At 32.8% G+C, this 20403-nt stretch overlaps 1 protein-coding gene across 1 annotated transcript; it reads right to left on the reverse strand.

Annotated features, from left to right (window-relative positions):
• Nucleotides 1-9008: 9008 nt before the first annotated feature.
• Nucleotides 9009-13668, reverse strand: LOC148627076 (G protein-coupled receptor moody-like). Its single transcript, XM_088566928.1, has 3 exons — nucleotides 13522-13668; nucleotides 11709-11912; nucleotides 9009-11248 (listed from the first exon to the last, which is right to left on the reverse strand). The coding sequence occupies exons 1-3, from the start codon at nucleotides 13658-13660 to the stop codon at nucleotides 10350-10352; spliced, it is 1242 nt and encodes a 413-aa protein (XP_088423054.1). The 5' UTR covers nucleotides 13661-13668; the 3' UTR covers nucleotides 9009-10349.
• Nucleotides 13669-20403: the final 6735 nt, after the last annotated feature.

Raw genomic sequence — 20403 nt, forward strand, 5'->3', positions numbered from 1 at the left:
CTAAATTTTGTTACCAAAGTGTAGCCAAACTGTTCTTAAAGACATTATATTTAAAAATTACAGTCTGTGTTTAATGAAGAAAAGGATATCTGAAATAGATATGGAGATTTTAAATCCCTGAAGTACGTTAGTACGTCCTGAGGCGAAACAGAAGGGTGTACGATAGTACTGAAGGGTTTAAAATCTCCATATCTAAGAATACAAACGTAATTATGATTTTATCCGCGGTTTCAAGCTTAAACTGGCGTTTTTCTAGGGATTTTTAACACAACATGTAACGCAAATGTAACGTTTTTTTCCAAGTATTGTTGAAAAATATAGTGAAATATGCAAATTTTGAGTGTTTTTTATCGGATGTAGGGTACTACCTTTGGTAGAACCCTACAGGTGCCCAAATCGACAATGTTGTTTTTGCCGGTCAACGTCTCGAGCGCTACGCCACAGACGTCAAAAGTTCATGGGTCAGAGATGTGACGTCGAAACTAAACTAGGTCAGGAATTCCATTGACGATGATGACGACGAAGCAAAGTCATGTGCGTAAAAAAATCTGAAAAATAGGACAAATTAATGGTATCAAAGGATTAATTCGTTTAAAAGGTACGACATTTAATTACTCGGGATATATGGAGTGTACAGAATTCATCATTCATTGAGGAATTTCAAGTAATTCTACAAAATAACTTTATAATTCAATCACTGAAATTTTGCGCTAAAATCGAAGTTCATGTTCATTTGCTTTAGTTAATGTTGATGTTGATAGATTCAATGTAACATCCATGAAATACCGGCATTTGCGGAACAGAATCAAAGTTGCTGCTCTTTTATCGAGAATTTCACTCACTTAGTGTGAAGCAAACCGCTTCTCCATCTTGGACGCTGTCAGCAGTGCGCGCGACGTTCCTCGGGGAAATTACTAGCAACCCCTGGGGATATGGCTTAGCAACATCCGACGATATGGCATTTTGAGCGACGTGTATTTTACTACTATGTATACGGTTTGAAATTGTTGTTGGAACAGGCATTTAATATTTCTTGAATACGTCAAAAAGAAAAAAATATAAATATCGAAGTTTCAGGTTAAAGAGTAATCAAGGGAACCAAGGTTATAGCGGTAATCAAAAGAATGTAATCCAGGGACAAAGACCAGACATGGAAAACAGACATACACAACAAAGAACACAAAGTAACTAAAAAAATGACAAACGAGTCATAAAACACAATTGAACTGAAACTAACTTAAGTTGATATAATTTTATAGTTACTTGTGAAAGAGAATTTAACATCATGAAGGCTTAAATGAGTTTTAATAATAAAGCGAAAAGGAAAACTTGAATTGAATGCATATTACCTGCTACAGATGTATAATATTATTCAAGTACAAGCGAACTTTCAAATTAGGAAACATAAAAAATCAATATAATGAAATTTGCTATATGTGGTTATGTATATTGTTTGGTTAACCACATCCTTGTTTATAATGTGTATTTGTTTATAGTAGCATTTATTCTTAATTTTGTAATTAGAGATGTGAGCAATCAAAAAGTGATTACAGTGTGGGAACAGAGTTTACGGTCAATAAGCAGCTCTTTGACGTATTCACCATATTCATTTTCTGATATTTATTAATTGTAATGGTTTACCTTGAAAGTACTATTGTTCTTGGGTACCAATTTTCATGGTTGTCGTGGGAAGGCTAATCAACGAATTTGGTTTCCATTAAATAGATTTTCATTGATGTGTATACTGAAAACCTCAAAACCACCAGCCGACCATCAGCTGACTGTTCCTATACTTGGTTTAATTTTCGTTTTCGTGCTAACATATATATTCAATACTGTTAGATTCGGTTTGCACTCATAAGTGATATATGCCCTACATGACGGCTAGAGGGATTTCCTAACGCCCTCGGCTATCATTTGGGGTCTCTCACTGACAGTGTAAAGCAATTTAGCCTTTACACAGTCCCCGAGCATAGTCATAGCCTTAAATGTGGGTCATGTTGTATTCGGGGAAATTAGTTGTCATTTGACCACGTTCATTCATTAAATTCATTAAATGCATTATCACCTGAATTAATGTCGATCCTTGACCTAGTGTTTCAATTTGTAATATGTACGCTATATATTGTACAGCCTTTAGCATTTGCTGAATCTTTGACCCAGCAAAAATACTTTTTGGGATAAAATCAACACCACCAAGTGCATATAAGACAGAAAGGTAGGTCAATTTAATGGTGCACGCCAGTCAATTGATGAGAAATCCCCAAGGCCGAAAAAATAATGTTATGTTTCCGATCACCATTCTCGGGTCTGTAGGAAGGGATTTATTTTGATTTAAAACTTTTAAAATGGAATAAGTCATAGTGACACTAAACTTGAATACAATGAACCAAATATGAAAAAAACTAATAAACTTAGTCAACAGCCTAATCCCTTTCGGAATTCGGCGCTTGAGGTATTTTTTTGTTTTGACAGTGATGGTCAAAACAAAAAATATTGAAGAACCGAATCCCAAAAGGGATTATCCATGACCAAGAGCAAACTCACGGCATGTATGTTTACAATCGAAACTAAATATAAACAACCAATATTTCTCTTTGTTTTTCCATCTAGGATAGAAAAAAGGGTTTTATTTTCTACTTTTTTTATATAATATTTTAATTTTTTATTACTTTATAATTTCTTTTTCAAAATTACAAATGAAAACTGAAGTAGGGTCGGTAGGGTGACCGGAAACATAATATATTTTAGGCCTAATAGGATGGTTTCTTTATTACTCCAGCAGTGCTAGAAGTTGTCTGTATGTTATTTTGTTGCAAAACACATGGTATTGAGAAATCTATTGAGTTGGGGTAGTCCAATTAGCTGCCCATTAGTGTAACGTGAAGTTTCGGGGACTCTATATTATAGATATAGACATTATTTTACACGTAAAAATACAGTGTATATGTAAGTACATTTCCGAGGAGCTCCGACGATTTTTAGTTTTGCTACATATGTATATATCAGACTGCATGAACTGACAACTCTTGATATGATTTTTAATTTAACCATTTTTTTGTTTATGACTTCCTGCCAATAAAGTAAAGTTTGTACATTTTAGTCATATTCATACTGAACATTTGTTAAAATGGTGGGGCTTTTATTAAGTATCAAGACATAAATACTACACACGTAAAAATAAGTTTTGTTAAATTGTGACGAAGATTTACAGGATTTAATGAAATAGAGATTCTAAAGTTAATGACAGTGTTGTATAATACAGTAAGTTCTGAATGTACATACGCGTTATGTTGGTTCTGAAACCAAATACTGGCAGTGCCTCTGGATATATTTTATACAGCTGCAAAATAAGTACTATAGTATAAGAAACATTTTTCATGCTTTTTAGAAGTTGATAAAATTGTTTGATACAAGATTTAGTTGAAATATTGATTTTGAAGTGTTAACTGTGTTACTTAAAGTCCTTCATATAACGGTATTGTACTTTTGATTCATAAGAATGTTGTTTCTGTTGAGTACATGACTGTAGGTGGGAAAACTTTGCAGTTTTATTCTCTCTTGGTACAGAACTGGTTAACTAGGACTAATGTAAAAACAAAGACCTTACATATGTAAAAAAAATTACGGTCGTTTATTGGTATGGTGCTGACAGCGGCGTCATCGTCTGTGGCGTCCGTATCGCCCTCGTCCATATGCACTTGGTTTTCATGCCATGAGTAGCTAGGTATATAAAAATATAGCTTTCGCTAGCCGGGTCATTCCTCCTCGTAGGATTAATCTAGTGCTTTAACTTAGTACATGCATCATTAATTTGATCCTCTATCCTACATAATAACACCTAGGTGAACTGTCCCGTACTACCATACATCGTGTACTAAGTTAAAGCCCTAGATTAATCCTACTAGGAGGAATGACCCGGCCAGCGAAAGCTATATTTTTAGAGTGTTCTAGGGCGCTGGACTTAGTGCAGGCGGTGTTGCCATAGATGTCACAGCGGTACGAGTTCGAGTCCCGCTGAGGGAACGACCAAAAATTTGCATCGCAAATTTGACAGTTCTAACATCATTGGGAATTTTTCAGACCCTTCTATAAGTTAACGCTATCTTCCCTGTATCAATTTGATCCGATGGAGCAGTGTAGCGAATAGAGTCGTCACATTCTGAGACGTTGTATATATATATATATATATATATATAAGGGTCTGAAAAATTCCCAACGATGTTAGAACTGTCAAATTTGCGATGCAAAGCCTAGCTGGTCGAGTGGTCTAGGGCGCTGGACTTAGTGCAGGCGGTGTTGCCATAAATGTCACAGCGGTACGAGTTCGAGTCCCGCGGAGGGAACGACCAAAAATTTGCATCGCAAATTTGACAGTTCTACCAACGTCTCAGAATGTGACGACTCTATTCGCTACACTGCTCCATCGGATCAAATTGATACAGGGAAGATAACGTTAACTTATAGAAGGGTCTGAAAAATTCCCAACGATGTTAGAACTGTCAAATTTGCGATGCAAATTTTGGTCGTTCCCTCCGCGGGACTCGAACTCGTACCGCTGTGACATCTATGGCAACACCGCCTGCACATACTTCAATTATTGATATCAATAAATGGAGGAGTTTTCTAGACCATGCAAACACATTCAAAGTATGTTCAAATTTGCTCTACGTGCAATACCAGTCTGCGTCCATACTTGCCCCTCGACAAGTGTCCACACTTTTAACCTATAAATAATAAAATGCTGTAAAATTGAGCAAGTGAACCATGCAAAGACATCTTGAAAGGAAAAATGATAATGAACACTAGCTGTTATTGTATTGAGTGTCATATGAAACACGAAAACGTTTGCCACTATGAAGTAACTTTTACTTCTTGGCCGTAAGGTTGAGAAAAACAATTGTTTTTAATTTTGTAATTTAAAGGATTTTAAACCGTCAGTAAGAGAAGGTCGATCATTCATTTTATCAAAACAGCTCAGAAGTATAAAGTACGACAAGCATATCTTCTTACAACTCGTCTGTAGTTAGAACACGCACAAAACAGTCACAATAAAAATATGAAAAAAAATTAGCACCTCGGTGCGTGTTTCTAGAAAAGCAGAGGACTCTTACCCTACCGGTGCACCTGGTTCATGCTCCTAGTTTTAGTGGAGTCCGAGTTGCTCATTTCCTTTTGTTACTTTGTATGCATGATTTTAGTTACTTTATGTTCTTTGTTATGTATGTCTGTTTTCCATGTCTGGACTTTGTCCCGGGATTACACTGTTTTGATTACAACTATAACTTTGGTTCCCTTGATTTCTCTTTTAAAAGACCTACGTTCAAGACGTAACGTTTCAAACAAACAAAAATAAAAAAGAGAAACAAAACGATTACTAGAAGTTTTCTTTCATCCTACAGGTGAAGAGGTGTAATGAGTTATATCTAAAAAAACTATTTATTGCTATCTAGAATTTACTTAAAACTTTCTCTGCCAGAGCAATGAATGCATTGACTGATGCGAATAAACAACCACTGTCTTGAATTCAGTAAATGATATTTTTTATCTAAAAAGTGAATGTTCATATTGATTTATCCGTCGTTTGATATATATCATGCTCTCACGTTAAGCATTTATTATAGATATATTACAGACTTACTGCATACTGTAGTATGTACCGCTGCACTTATTGACAGATTGGGTTGATTATTTTGGTAAATGTTATAAATTTTCTTACCTACATTCCTGTTCAGGTTAAACTTATTGATTTTTAACGTAACATACCGCCCCTATCAATACAAGAAGAACACGGAAGCGTAACAATACAGCAAAAAGTATTTTTTAATGTTAAACAAAATACAATAAAGTTTATGTTATGTTAGTTTTAGTATTAATATATAATTAACAAAAGCGTGTTCCGAAATAGGCGAGAAGTTTTTGGATAGTAATCAAGGGAAAGATTGAGTGGTAATCAAAAGAATATATTCCAAGGATAAAGTAAAGACAGATAAAATAGACACACACAAAAATAAACAAGAAATAACAAAAATAACACGTTCAAAGAGACGAACGTAAATGAGCAACCCCGCACTCTACTAAAACAGAGACCAGGTGCACCGGAAGTAAGCGTGGAAAATATTTATATATAAATCTAATGGAATAAGAAAAAAATAAATTAATGATGCATGGAAGGTCGTTTATAGGATATGATTATACAGAAAAATATCCAGGTATGACTGTTTTGTCGCAAGACCCTAGACTAGTCTCAGTAATTTTTAATTGACTATGAACACAAGAATAATAATGTATGTTTTTTATCGTATGCAGGAGCGGACACAAGTTTGAATACTTACATACAACTTCCAAGTTCTAAAAAAAGGTACAGTTTTTCGATTCCATAATCCATCCAATTGTGGTGATTTCAAAACGCAGTAAACGTAAAAATGTAGTGTTTAAATACAAAAATGCCAAAAAAAAAACAGCCACTAAAACTGATATTTCAAATTTCGGTATTTAATGGAGCAATCTCACAACAGCAGCAATAGAAAATAAAAAGAAAGATCTAGAGCTAACAATATATTGTGTAGTAGATAATTCAAAACCGAAAATATCGAAAAAAGAATTTCTACCAAGTGCATTCAAATGAATTACTTCTCAGTGTTTGATGGCGTTTTGTAATAGTGTGTGTGTGTGCTGTCTTTTCATGTGTAAGTTGACATTTTGTACTTGAAATTAAGTACTAATATGAAATCCATAGACAGTTGGAGCAGTGTAGTTTAAGACATGGAAGGCTTTTGCTTAGTAACCTAACTTTTTTTGCATCTGATGTAATGAACATTGTCCCACAAACTTAGTAACGCAAGAATAAAATACATATTTATATTTTATATATTTGCTGTTCATTTCTGCATTTTAGAGTAATTTGCGCTTTTTTTTTTTGGTGAATCATTAACGAAAGACATTCCTGAATTAGATGGCAGAATTAATATTAAAGCAGAAACACTCCAAAACAATATGTTCATTTTAAATGGATAATCAGTTAATTAAAATCAATGATTCTTTTTTTATTCTTTATTGCTGAACTTCTTACCGTTTAATGGACCCTAGATTGACAGGAAGTGTTTTGCAGGGTTTAAATGTCGAAACTATTAATAATGTACATCTGTGATAAATGTAATTAAGCTCTGCTGCATCATAAGACTGGCATAACTGTTATTGATGAGCAATAAAGCTCGGTCATTAGTTGGGTTAACTGATATATGGGCCATTTATGCTTATCAGTTCTAATGACATACGATACAATACAGAGATAACCGATTCCTGGATATGATAGGATTTATTGTAAATTACATTTGATGTTCAGTGATGTATTTAGAAGTGCATCATTTAGTGTTTCTTTTTTGAATTTGAAAAATTGTAATTCTTATTCTAACACGCGAGAATTTCGCGGTTTAGCATGATATTACACTCTTCGAAAAAGAAACAATGTTTCGTGCATTTAAAACAATCTGTAATGTTTCCTTCTAGAAAAACAGAGCACGCTAACACTTGTTAGTTCCAGCTTTTTTTAGTTTTGGTTCTGTCTATTTTACAATTTTTTTTCTTTCTTATTTGACATTCTCTCTCCGTTTCGAATGTTACACTTTCAAACAGTTTCTAATGTAAATATTGTTTGTTTGTTGGGGTTTAACGTCCGAGCAGCAATATTTCAGCTATATTCAGACGATGAACGTGAAATTGATGATAAAATGAAAATAAAATGATGATGAAATGAAAAAGGGATGGGACACAAGGATAATGGGGGTCGAGAAATTTTTGATTGCCACTTGAAATAGGGAGAGGTGGGTAGGGTCGGGCAATTCAGCCTCCTGTGGCGGAGCCCTATGGTTCCTACTCCGGGAGAATACCACAGTAAGGTTCTTTAACGTGTGAGGAACGTGGCATTTTTTCCAACACGGTGCACAACTATGGTTTGTGGTCAGGTTTTCCGTATTATAGCCAGACAACCCCAGCATGTAACACACCAGGGGTACCCCATTCCACCACCTGGGGCACACATCCCAGTTGCTCTGTGGGCAGAGCACCCTAGCCCCCGGCTAAGGTTCTGAGCACTATTTAGTCGCCTTTCACGACAAGCTTAGCGCTGCTGTAGGCCTATTCTTTTAACACCCGGACCTGCACGGGGCTTAAATAATGTGTACCTCAACTTAATAGCCATATTTTATTCGGAGAAACTTTGAACAGTTACACAGAAGTAACGTAAGTATGACAATGATTAATCAGAAATTACAATTCAAATGATTTTTAGATCTATGGGTTCTCGGTAATCTGTATTTATTTTAGCAAACAATATTTAGTCCTAAAGAAACAATATAAATATTTTTTGTGTGATTTAATGGACAGCTAAATGACCATTCATGTACAAGTAAATAGAAAGTTGGGTCTTTTATAAAGAATGGAACGTTTTATGTTGTATGTTTTCTCTAACACGGCTAAGTTAATATGTATGCTGGTCACATATTATTCATTGTTTGGGGGCTTCAGAATCAAAGTAAAAGATTTCTCTATACTTCCGTTTTGATAATATACACAACCTCTGTATACGTCACTACATGAATTAAGTTTTATCGACAATCACTGCCACTAATTTATGAATGTAAAACACTATGATATACTAAGATCTAATGACGGATTGTGTATTAGTGTAAACTTGTTTTAATCTGTCCATTGCGTTCTAGAGGAAAAGTCTTTGAATTAATTTGGTTAACCTTGGATATTTATTTATATGTTATATTTGGCCCCCAAAGTACCCTAAATATATGTTTTGGTTTCAGTTCATTTAAAAGATCAAATACATTTACATTTAATGAGGTATCAAATACACTTAAAAGCACTAAATTACATAATTTAACAAATAGTTCTAAAAAATGAATCAAAGAAAGGGATGAATCAAACAGATCCCAATTAAAATTCATGCATACGATCAAACATGTTTTAAATAGATACACATTCCATTGCAGATAATTATAATCAATCTACAAAAACTAAGTCAATTAATTATAACATCTTTTCCTAAGCATTTAACCACACCAAATGAACCTACACTACAAAATAAATCTGTTTTAACATATGCCAGGCCAGCTTTAAAGAAAATAAAGAAAACTCTGTACTTGTTTGTTTTCCAAAAGTAAAGAGAATTCTGTGAACTAAATGAAAACTTCTTTCAATATTATTTAAACTTTGTGTTTTTATGGTAGTACACATGAACATTTGACCGTATTTCCTTATTAATACTGTTTGACAGTTACTATAATTATACATTTGTCAATTTGAACATAATTGAACTTATTTGTGTAATCAAATGAATCGAATGCTTTTTCATTGTAGATGTAGACAACGCTTCATAAAATGTATATAATGCACCATAAGAAATCACCTGAATGATTTAATATAGGTGAAGACGAATTCCAGAGGATCAACAGAAGAGGACAAAGTAGAGGCGTTAACATCAAGGGAGGACAAATGAATTTTAAGTCACATACTTGAATAAAGTACATAATACACTGAGGAACTAACAGCGCGAATCTTACTTATTTCCGTGTACCAACGTAAAGGCAGAGAACCTCCAGTTTCTCGTACATTGTCGATAGTTGAGGTCATTGAAAGTCAAATCCGATGAAGACAATAAAAAACATGACCAAAAACTCGGCCAAACTTTTAGAAATACGCCCTTGGATAAAAGGGCAACAGTTTTTATTCCCAATGTTTTTGTTGGATTTTGAGAAAGAGATAAAACTGTATAGATAGAGTATTCAGAACTGTTTCTTCGGAATACGTATTAATATTGTCATTCATATTGATGTATATTCATATAAAATCATTAATATATAGTTTTGTTTGTTTTCTTCTTATTTCCTCGAGATATTTTTTTTTCGTTTTTTTTTCGTGAATATCAACGATTCATAAAAATCATGAATCGACAAACCACAGTTACAAACAATTTAGTACATTGGTAATCTACTGAACACTTTTTTGTTTCAATATTGATTAAAAACTATGTATGGAAAACCGCCTATTTCTGTATTATCGTTTTGTGATTATTTTGTATATTTCGCAACCTGTAGTAGGTAGCAAGAGTTATATTTGTCTATGATACTTTTTTCAACAAAACAATGTTTTATTTGGACAAAATTATAACAATATTTAACATTCAAATTCCTGCTGTCATTGATGGATTACATACCATTTTCATTGACTATAGTTCTATCATAAGAAAAGAATCATTAATCTATTGCTTCCGTGGTCAAAACTTATATGTACATATCATAATGAAAGTTCGTTTGCACTGAATGTTTTTCTTTAACTTATTATAATGTGAACATTGGTCTGTTTGACAGATTGTTTTTGTCAACTACTACATCAAGTAATGGATCACAACTTTTCATCATGGACGAGTCTTTGGAGGATATACTTTCAAGTACATGATCAATTTCGTTGCGTGAAATGTGTCTGCCATTTTTTACGGCTCTGACTTTTTTAGAAGGTTTTGATGACGTCCGAAGGGTACTTATACGACATATTTTATTACCCTTCACAAAAGAGTTTTTAAAAATATTAGTCGATGAAGAATTGTGTGTCTTTTTGTGATCAATACAGATACAAATCATATGTAGGTATGCCTGCCTGAACTGTGAATTCATCAATCCATAAACCAGAGGGTTGACAGCACTGCCTACATATATCGAGATTTGACAAAACATGTGGAACTGCTTTGAAAGAACGGTGTTCCAGTCGACGATACCCGTGATTGTACACGGGAAATATGAGATGACAAAAACCAGAAATATAGTCAACATCATTCTAGTCATGTGCATCTCCTTTCTCTGATTATGAAGGTCTAGGGCAGAAACGGGTCGATTATTTTTGTACAACCTTTTGTGGCTTGAGATTGTAACATGGTAAATCCTTGCGTAGTAGTAAACAATCAAACAACAAGGTATAACAGCACGAACTATCATCAAAAATATCTTGAAAAATTGACTTTCATGATCTAATAACAAATTGCAAGTGACCATCATTACAACGTAGCCGAACCTTCCCCAGACACCTATCAATGCAGGTATGAGACACACTATTGGTACCATCCAGGCTACCAGAATCATCAAAATAATATTACGTCGCGTATAAAGCTCTTTGTATGTACCGGGGTCTAGGACAAGTTTGTATCTGTTGTAGGCAATCAATGTTATGGTAATTATAGTTGTTCCTAAAATACAAATGTATATCTAATAATTAAGTCGATACACGGCCAATGACTTTAATATCAGAATATCAAAACTCGAAAAAGGATAACAAAAAATTTTGTGTTTTAGTGTTTTAAAGTTTCTTTTCGGTTGGTTTTCATTTTGTTGTTATTTGTTTGTTTTTTGAGTGTTTGTATTTGTGTGTAATTTGAGTTTGTTTTAATCGTTTTAATGCATTTTTGCAATGGCATGAATTTTCGTAAATTGGTGTCTGTTCCCTTCCGAGACTGTTTAGATGTATCAATCAATTCATTCGTGACATATGGCATGATGCCTTTGCTCAGTATCAATATTAAGCATATGGATTGATAATTTCATATGTATCTGTATTACGATTCGGATTAAATGTAACGAATTATTTGACGAACATTATTTAATAAGAACTAAAATAAACCCACTTCATCATGCTTATGAAAGTCGTACCTGTTAATGTATATCCTAGAAAACCAACGAATTTACAGAGAGAACTAGCCATAAACCATCCATCAGCCATGTAGGTGTAAATGTTGAAAGGCAATACAAATCCAACGAATAGCAGATCACAGATTGACAGATTCAATACAAAAATATTGGACACTGTCTGTAGCTTCTTTACTTTCCTGATGGCAAACACCACCATTAAGTTCCCTTGAAAGAAAAAAAAGAGTAGATTTTAAATTAATTGGAGCATTTTTGAATTTTATTGAATTCTTGTTCTTAAGAAGAAACGAAATTAAATGAGAAATAATAGTTTTTCAATTTCAAATTTAATTTCTAAAATGTGACTTGGTTCATATCGTATCTAAAGAAAATTGTACACAAACGGTTAGCTCTACATAGTCAGTATAAGTACCTCACCTTAATCAATACATAAGTCTTTTCGTGTAAACGAAATGCATCTGACGTATTTAATGCACTGACATTATGTTAAGCATGGGTGTGATTTCATGTAATTATCAATAATCTACGAATATCTTATGCAACAACCATTTAATATCTTAATGCTGTAAGATGTAACAATTTTTTTTCTTTATATACATTCAAAATTGATAAGTAAATCTAGTTTCATACTCTTTGCAGGACATTATCGATACTTATTTAAAAAAAAATGTACATGGTATATTAGACCGTATTATCAGCAGGGCTCGAACAAAATAAAGTGGTATTAGTTTTTCTTTACCAATGAGCAACCACTGACTCACACATGTTACACAAACGAAAAATATTGAGTTAACTTAGTGACATCACATTTAATACAATAGCGTCCTGGCGTTTCGATTTGATTTGTTTTTGCAGCTCATATAAAGAAAACCGGCCTTTTACGTTTACTTCAGACACAATCAAGCATAGCATATATTGTTGAGTGACATTTAATTTCTGAGAGAAATTACTTTATTGAGTATCTATGCAATGTTGACTTGATGGTTCAGTAACATTTCACTGTGAATTGGTAGGTTTAAGGCCATTATGTGTTTTACTGCTAAGTTGTCTTTTTTTTTCTTTTTAAAGCATCAGTCTTTTTAAGGGTCAGACAGGTGGAGAAATTTCTATATAAAAACTATCAAATTCAATTTTATTTCTTATTCAGAAAAAGATACAGACAACATAACTAATATAGTCATTACAATAGATTGTTTATGAATTTGCTCTTTTTAAAAGTTATCGTTCTTGATTTGGTTGATTTCTGTGGAAGATTAATGAATGGTTTACACCAAAAATATCGATCAGGACTATACATACTAAAGAACATGATGTTTGTTGTCCCAAAAAAGTATCATTTGATTGATGCTTTTTTCTGCTCTTTAAATCACTTAACCATTGGCATTGTCAGACGTTTACATGGACTGGTAATTATGAACATATCCGGAGTACTTAGAGGAATGCCAAATTGTTTAAACAGATCTTGAAAACTCTTCACATAAATCAATGTTGGTGATAAGATAGCATTTTTGTTACAAATTGTACAGTGAATAAAAATATAATATCAAATACTTTAAACAACAATTTTAGCCACAACATGGCTTTGTTTCTCTGAACTTGTTATATACGTTTTAATGCATCTTAAGGGATTCTTTTTTGAGGAAGAAAGTTGCACGTGTCTTTGGTAAAAAAAAATTATCCAACTGAAAGTAAACATATATCGATGCAGCAAACAACTGTTAATTGATTAATTGATTGATTGTTGGGGTTAAACGCCCGAGTAGGCTGCAATAAGGTTAATCGAATAAAATTTTATCGTTAAAAGAATTTTACTCACCAGCGCATCCCACTGTTATAACTATTCCAATCAGAGCAATGGCAACATAAACCCATGTTTCTTTGTCTCGTTGTAAAATTTCTATCTTCTCCACATCGCCGTCTGTTAAGTTAGAGAGCAATATGGATGCGTTCTCCATGATACTGTCTAAAACATAACAAACTTTAATCCATTGATTATTCCTAAATTAGTATATATCAAGTCATAAGATATGTCTAAACTTTCACATTTGAATAACCTTTTTTGCTTATATACTCAAATGTTGAAAGATAATTTGATAATTTCCAGCATAAATTAAGAATAAATCGGTATGGCATATGATAAGAATATGCTGCAAAGAAAAGTAAGTGAAACAAGTTTTTGTTTACATTAGAAACAACGGCTTTATTATCCTTTTGAGGTTTAGTTGTAGAATAGAAAATCGTCCGTTCTGATTGTAATCGCATTTATGCTTATTATGTATGAGCTCTGACGTATTGAAGAACATCGATATCCTCTGTAAAACCCAAGCATTTCCGTACCATTGATCAAGACACTACAACATTGTCTGGGGTTTACTAATTAGCACTCTGTCTTCAGCGTGGAAGAAAACAATTATAAATGAAGTTTGTTGCTTTCTTCACGTAGACATTACGGCTATTACGAAAATTGTTCAAAATATAAATGAAATATGACTTGTCTTTATTTTGTTTTATTTCAAAACGAGTGTGAATGTTTTTTTCATAGACATTGGATGAATGTTAAACGAAAATATATCAAATTACAAAAAAATTACAGCGCCAACTTCTAAAATAGGTTGAAGATATTTAAAAATCAGAATTATATTTAAGCAAATTAATACAATTGTGGGATACTTATGTATGTGATAAATTCATATTTTCGCACGGTGTCAATTGCAACCATGACAAAATCGTGGATCGCCTGTACTAAATACATACGTTGTCAACAACATGTTGTCACTCTGTAAATATAGAGATAATACTAAATCGTGATCCCCTTAATTGGAAATTTAATCCCAATGTTTTAAGTGTGAAGTTTGCCAACAACATTTTTTTCTTTCTTTCTTTGTATTAAGTGCTTTGCACTCATCAAAATATGATACAACATATTCGCAAGTTTTAGCTTAACAGTTAACATACGAATCAAAATTCAAAGTAAACTTTAATATAATAATAAAATATTTGTTCACTAGTTTTAATCAATTAGATATTACGCCATAAAGTGCACTTTATATGAATGTAGATCCTGTGTTTTCATAGAAAATTCATTGAAATTATCTGACATCGAATCTTCTACTGAATAGTATTAAAATTTTTTTTTGCCTGCAAAAAACGTGCCTGTATGAAGCGGGCATTTTACATAAATATGATTGTAACTTTCGGGTTGTCCCTGTTTGAAACATGATAAACTTTATTTGTACTAATTAAAAAATGAATATATATCATATTGAAATTTTCCCTAACACACTCAGAGTTGCTCATTTGCTTTTGTTACTTTGTATGTATGGTTTTAGTTACTTTATGTTCCTTGTTGTGTATGTCTGTTTTCCATGTCTGGTCTTTGTCCCTGAGGTTACATTCTTTTGATTGTCGCTACAACTTTGGTTCCCTTGACTACTCTTGATAAAGCAGAATAGTTTGTTAACGACACGATATCACTTTTAAGCAGGGTTTGTATTTCTATATAGAAGATAAAAAAATATTGTTTTATTTGAAGAATAACTTAAACGGTTCGTTCGGTCGCTGAATGAAAAGCACACGAGGTTGAAATAGTAAAAAATCATATGAAATTTCTAATGATTTAATATTTTATAGTAAACTTTGAAATCAGACTTACTCAATATTTGTAAATGATTTTTTTTTACTGACGAGAAAAGCACACATTCCACTCAACCTTCAATGATGCTTGAAGATAAAGTGCACAAATTACATCACAATCCATCATGTAATGACAGTTTCTACCTTATCGTTTAGTCAAAGATAAACAAAAAACTTCAAGGCGTTTTTCGGTATCCAAACTGTGTCGGTCGATGACACATGTTGAAAAAAATATATAAAAGCTGTACTATTACATATAACTATATGTATAACTTCTTTAACTTTTTAAAATTTCATAGAAAGAGATTAAGTTTTGTAGTATACAAAACAGTTTTCAATAAAATATTCATGTGTCAATGAAGTGGTAAATGTGGTAGCATTCAAATCCACACTATTTTAAAAAGAATTAGTGCAAATGTTTGTGAGCAATGTAGTTAAAATAAAGCGGTATATTGTTGTATTTTCAAGCGATTTCATACCTCAATCAGTTTTTGTCTTCTTCTCCTTTTGTGAATAAAATACAAAACAAAGAAGAATTAATCATTGGAGAATGATTTTTTCACTTGTGAGAAATGTACTGGTAAAAATAATTTGATCTATTAAATACTATCAAACATTAAAATCTATCATTTGAGTCAATTAAATTAACAACTTTGTGTATTCTACCTAAATCGCCCTTTCCTCTTTCGTCTACCCCCGAACTTGACATTTTTATGCGCAACTCGGTAGGTGTTTCTATAAAAAAAGAGGGTGCTTACCCTACCGGTTCACCTGGTCCAAACTCCTAGTTTTCAGTGGAGTCCGAGTTGCTCATTTACTTTTGTTACTGTGTATGTATTATTTGCGTTATTTCATGCTCTTTGTAATGCTTGTCTGTTTGACATGTCTGGTATTTTTCCCTGGATTACATTCTTTCAGTTTCCACTAGAATCTTGGTTCCCTTGATTACCTTTCATAATTATACTTATCAAAATATCAAAATTTATTTTCTTATTTTAAAAACGGATAATCATAATCAGGTTAATAAATAAGCATATGAAAACTATAACATTTGTTTGCATATGTGGTGCATATATCGACAAATAACAGTCAAATGTATTAACTTAACCAAAGAGAAAAGGATTACCTTTTTTCCTTAAACACATGTAGGGTGAAAACTTTGACAGTTCTCTATATTGAAGGAGCATCCATGTGAAGCGCGTGAATGCACGCGTGTGTGTAAGCGTGTGTGGGCCCACCTGTTTTATGTAATATTTAGTTTCCTTTTTCCTTCTAACTAGTCATTGCCATTTAACTTTTAAGAATGTTTTAGAAATGTCAGTCCAATTTCGAATACTTAAGGTATAAAATGGGTCGCAGTTGTATAATTCAGAACACCATTTTCTTATTTGTTATTTAACAAACATTTCAAGGAGGTCAATTATAGGCCTATGTCTACGTGCAAGGCATGACGTTTTTACCTGTTAACTCATTCATTCTAATAAATCTAAAGATTTTTTTGTGTTTCAAGAGAAGGCTGATAAGTTTTCCTCTTGCGTCTTTCTCATGATAGAATTATGATATATGTTTAGTTGATATCCGGGAAGAACAATAAAAACAAAATATGATATTAAAATCATTATAAATTATCCAAAACTAGATATTGATGTAATCACGCGGATTTGCCTTAAATCGTCTACTATCTATTTATATACAGGGCTTATTTCAGTTAAAAGTCATAAGGTGTGTCCGTTTTGTCTATGATTTACTCTTCAACTCATACAGTATTTACATAGAACTTAAACACTCTGTATGATACGCAAAACTAAAACAGTGTTATACTTAACAGAAAACCAAAGTATTTGTTTAAATTGTCGAAAACAAACTTCGTTCTCATTACTCCGAGGGACTTCCCAGGAATTAGATTAGTTTAATATACGAATACATTATATTAACCCGTTAAGTTTCGTATTTTCTTTTATTTATTCTTTTTTAGTGTTAGTCCCAGTAGGAATCAGGCAGTAGCTGAAACAGTATGAAAAAACTCATCATTTTGATAGTGTAATTTGACTATTTGCATCATCAGAATCAAGGAAAACAGAAAAGATTGTCCTTATCATGCTGGACTTTTGAGTTGCAATTTCATTAAGTGAATCATGGACAGCTGCATAATTGTTAGTCATTTCATCACTTTCTAACAATGATAATTTACTTCTGGTTTTCCGCTTTTATGATGTTAACTGACTAACAAATGAGAAAATTTATCATTTCCGTTTTCACCTGTTTAGGTAAGAAGGACAAATTGTAGACTAATTAAAAATATCTCCTGCATTGTTTCAACACTATTAACATTTGTTTTACATATCATGTTGATCGGAACTTATATTACATAAATATGTGTTTGATAATGAGTATTTGAATTAATAAACCCAAATTAGTCAGGTTAACCATCACTACAGAAGTTTTATGGTCGTTATCATGAACTCGTGGATCGTTATGGTGTATCCATCAGCACGATGAAAACTGATTTATTCAACGGGTCATAGTTTTCCTTCCCTCGTTTGTCTACCTCGGACTTGACTTTTTATGAGCAACTCGGCGGGTGTTTCTAGAAAAGCAGAGGACGCCTACCCTACCGGTGCACCTGGACCATGCTCCCAGTTTTTAGTGGAGTCCGAGTTGCTCATTTACTTTTGTTACTTTGTATGTATGATTTTAGTTACTTTATGTTCTTTGTTGTGTAGGTCTGTTTTACATGTCTGTTCCTTGTCCCTGGATTACATTCTTTTGATTACCGCTATAACCTTGGTTCCCTTGATTACTCTTAAACAAAAACTTGATTTTCTATTAGATTTTTGTTTATTCAAATTTAAAGACAAGAAACCAATTTAAATTGTATTGGTTTATTCAAATAAGTGACTGTATATATAATTGTAAAATAATTCCTCTAGGATAATAGAACACGTCAGATGCCTGAATAAATATAACACCCTCTTATTACCATTTGATCAAATACACCACGGGAATAACAAACAACATGAAAATTCTATGGAATGAAACAATCATCCTTATAGACATAGCTCATATTTATTATACGACAATTTTATATAGAGTTACTTTGATCAGATGCAAACATCATTCAATACCAGACATGTTCATTCGTCAGCATTTCGAGTATATAAATCATAAGGAGCTATGCTCCTTTTTTTAAGTGCGGGTTCTTTGTTTACCTTAAGATTTGTTGGTGTTTTTTTTTTTCAAAAGGTTTTTTGTAGAATTCTAATTCTTTTGTCTGAGTTTCTTTGACATTTTAATATCGCAATAAGTTATCCAACAAAATCCACACTTGTTAGTTAAATATTTAATTGAATACTAAATTACAATGTACCCAACAAGCCTTTTATAACTATTTGAAGGACTTCGAGTTTCATTTTTTTTATTAATAGAGTCAGTTTTTTGACTTTTAAAACTAACATTTCAATTTAAAACCATGAATCTTCGAAACCTATTGAAAGCATCCTGAGAAGAAAAAATTGCTTATTTACGATAAGAACCTTTAACAAAGCAGAAATATGACAACAGTATGACAATAAAACATTTTTTATAGAAAACACTTAAGTAAACTTTAGAGTGTCAGATAAACATACAATGTATAAAATTTGATTTAAGACAAAAGATCATCTACTGGGAAAGTACTTTTATTCGTGGGTACCAATGTTTGTGATTTATGGGAAAATGACCAGCTCGTAGAATATTTATTTCGTGGATATGAGAACTATATAATACAATCAAACGATGTTTCTTTTTCAAATAAGATCAGCTATTTAGTCAACCTCATAAGAGTGAAGAAATATGTCAGCAAGTAGCGGAGCATTAGAATGCCGACTGCCTGTTGAAAAAACACACATCGAACGAATTGTCGATTTATTTGACAACAACTTCGGTAAATCAAGAAGTTGATTCAGATTTTTTTCACAAGTATGGAGAACCCTACCAAGTACTTCTTATTTGTATCTATATGTTGCACCTTTTTTTTAGAGTAACATCGATGTCTAATAATTTTGAGTGGGAGTTTCAACTGATGTATGGGGAATAGTAGCATAAAGAAATTTAAAAAAACACAATGCTATTATATTCCAGTGATTATCTAGGGTCAGGATTTGATTTTTTTTTCTTGATCCACATTGAATTGAGACCACTACATGTGTAACAAATGTGATAAGACTGAAGACCCTTTTTGACAACTGAAAGTATGGAATTTTATAGTTTAAAAAAAAAGACTATGTAGTACATTTTGTTGACCCAGTTATGAATCATGGCATGTACGGATTCTTCCAGAGTTATGGAATCTAATCTATGAACAGTAGATCACAATCATCTTCTTTTGTCGAGAGAGCGAAATACGATAGAACGGATTTATTGGTTTTAACTAAATTTAGAGAATAAGGTAGTAGCAGTATAGATTTTATTACTGCTTGTACTTTCTACAATTACCTCCGATAATAAACATTGAATGTAATGCGTATTGAAGAACAAAAATGTTGTTTTGGGCTTTGTCTGCAGGCACAACAACATAATTATCTTTTACAGTGGAGACTGGCTCCGGACAACAAATGACCTGTAGCAAATATGTAAAGAGACAAACCTACTTTGGCCGAGTTGTTGGATTTATGTCTGACTTATATTGAAAGTTGAAAGAGTAATCAAGGGAACCAGGGTTATAGCGGTAATCAAAAGAATGTAATCCAGGGACAAAGACCAGACATGTAAAACAGACATACACAACAAAGAACATAAAGTAACTAAAATCATACATACAAAGTAACAAAAGTAAATGAGCAACTCGGACTCCACTAAAAACTGGGAGCATGGACCAGGTGCACCGGGAGGATACGCGTCCTCTGCTTTTCTAGAAACACCCGCCGAGTTGCTCATAAAAAGTCAAGTCCGGGGTAGACAAACGAGGGAAGGAAAACTATGACCCGTTGAATAAATCAGTTCTCATGGTGCTGATGGATACACCATAACGACCCACGAGTTCATGATAACGACCATAAAACTTCTGTAGTGATGACTTCAATCTTGT

The sequence above is a fragment of the Perna viridis genome, chromosome 1 (genome assembly GCF_037379345.1).
Source record: "Perna viridis isolate PV_CMFRI_1.1 ecotype Kerala chromosome 1, ASM3737934v1, whole genome shotgun sequence".
In the NCBI taxonomy this organism is placed as follows: domain Eukaryota; kingdom Metazoa; phylum Mollusca; class Bivalvia; order Mytilida; family Mytilidae; genus Perna; species Perna viridis.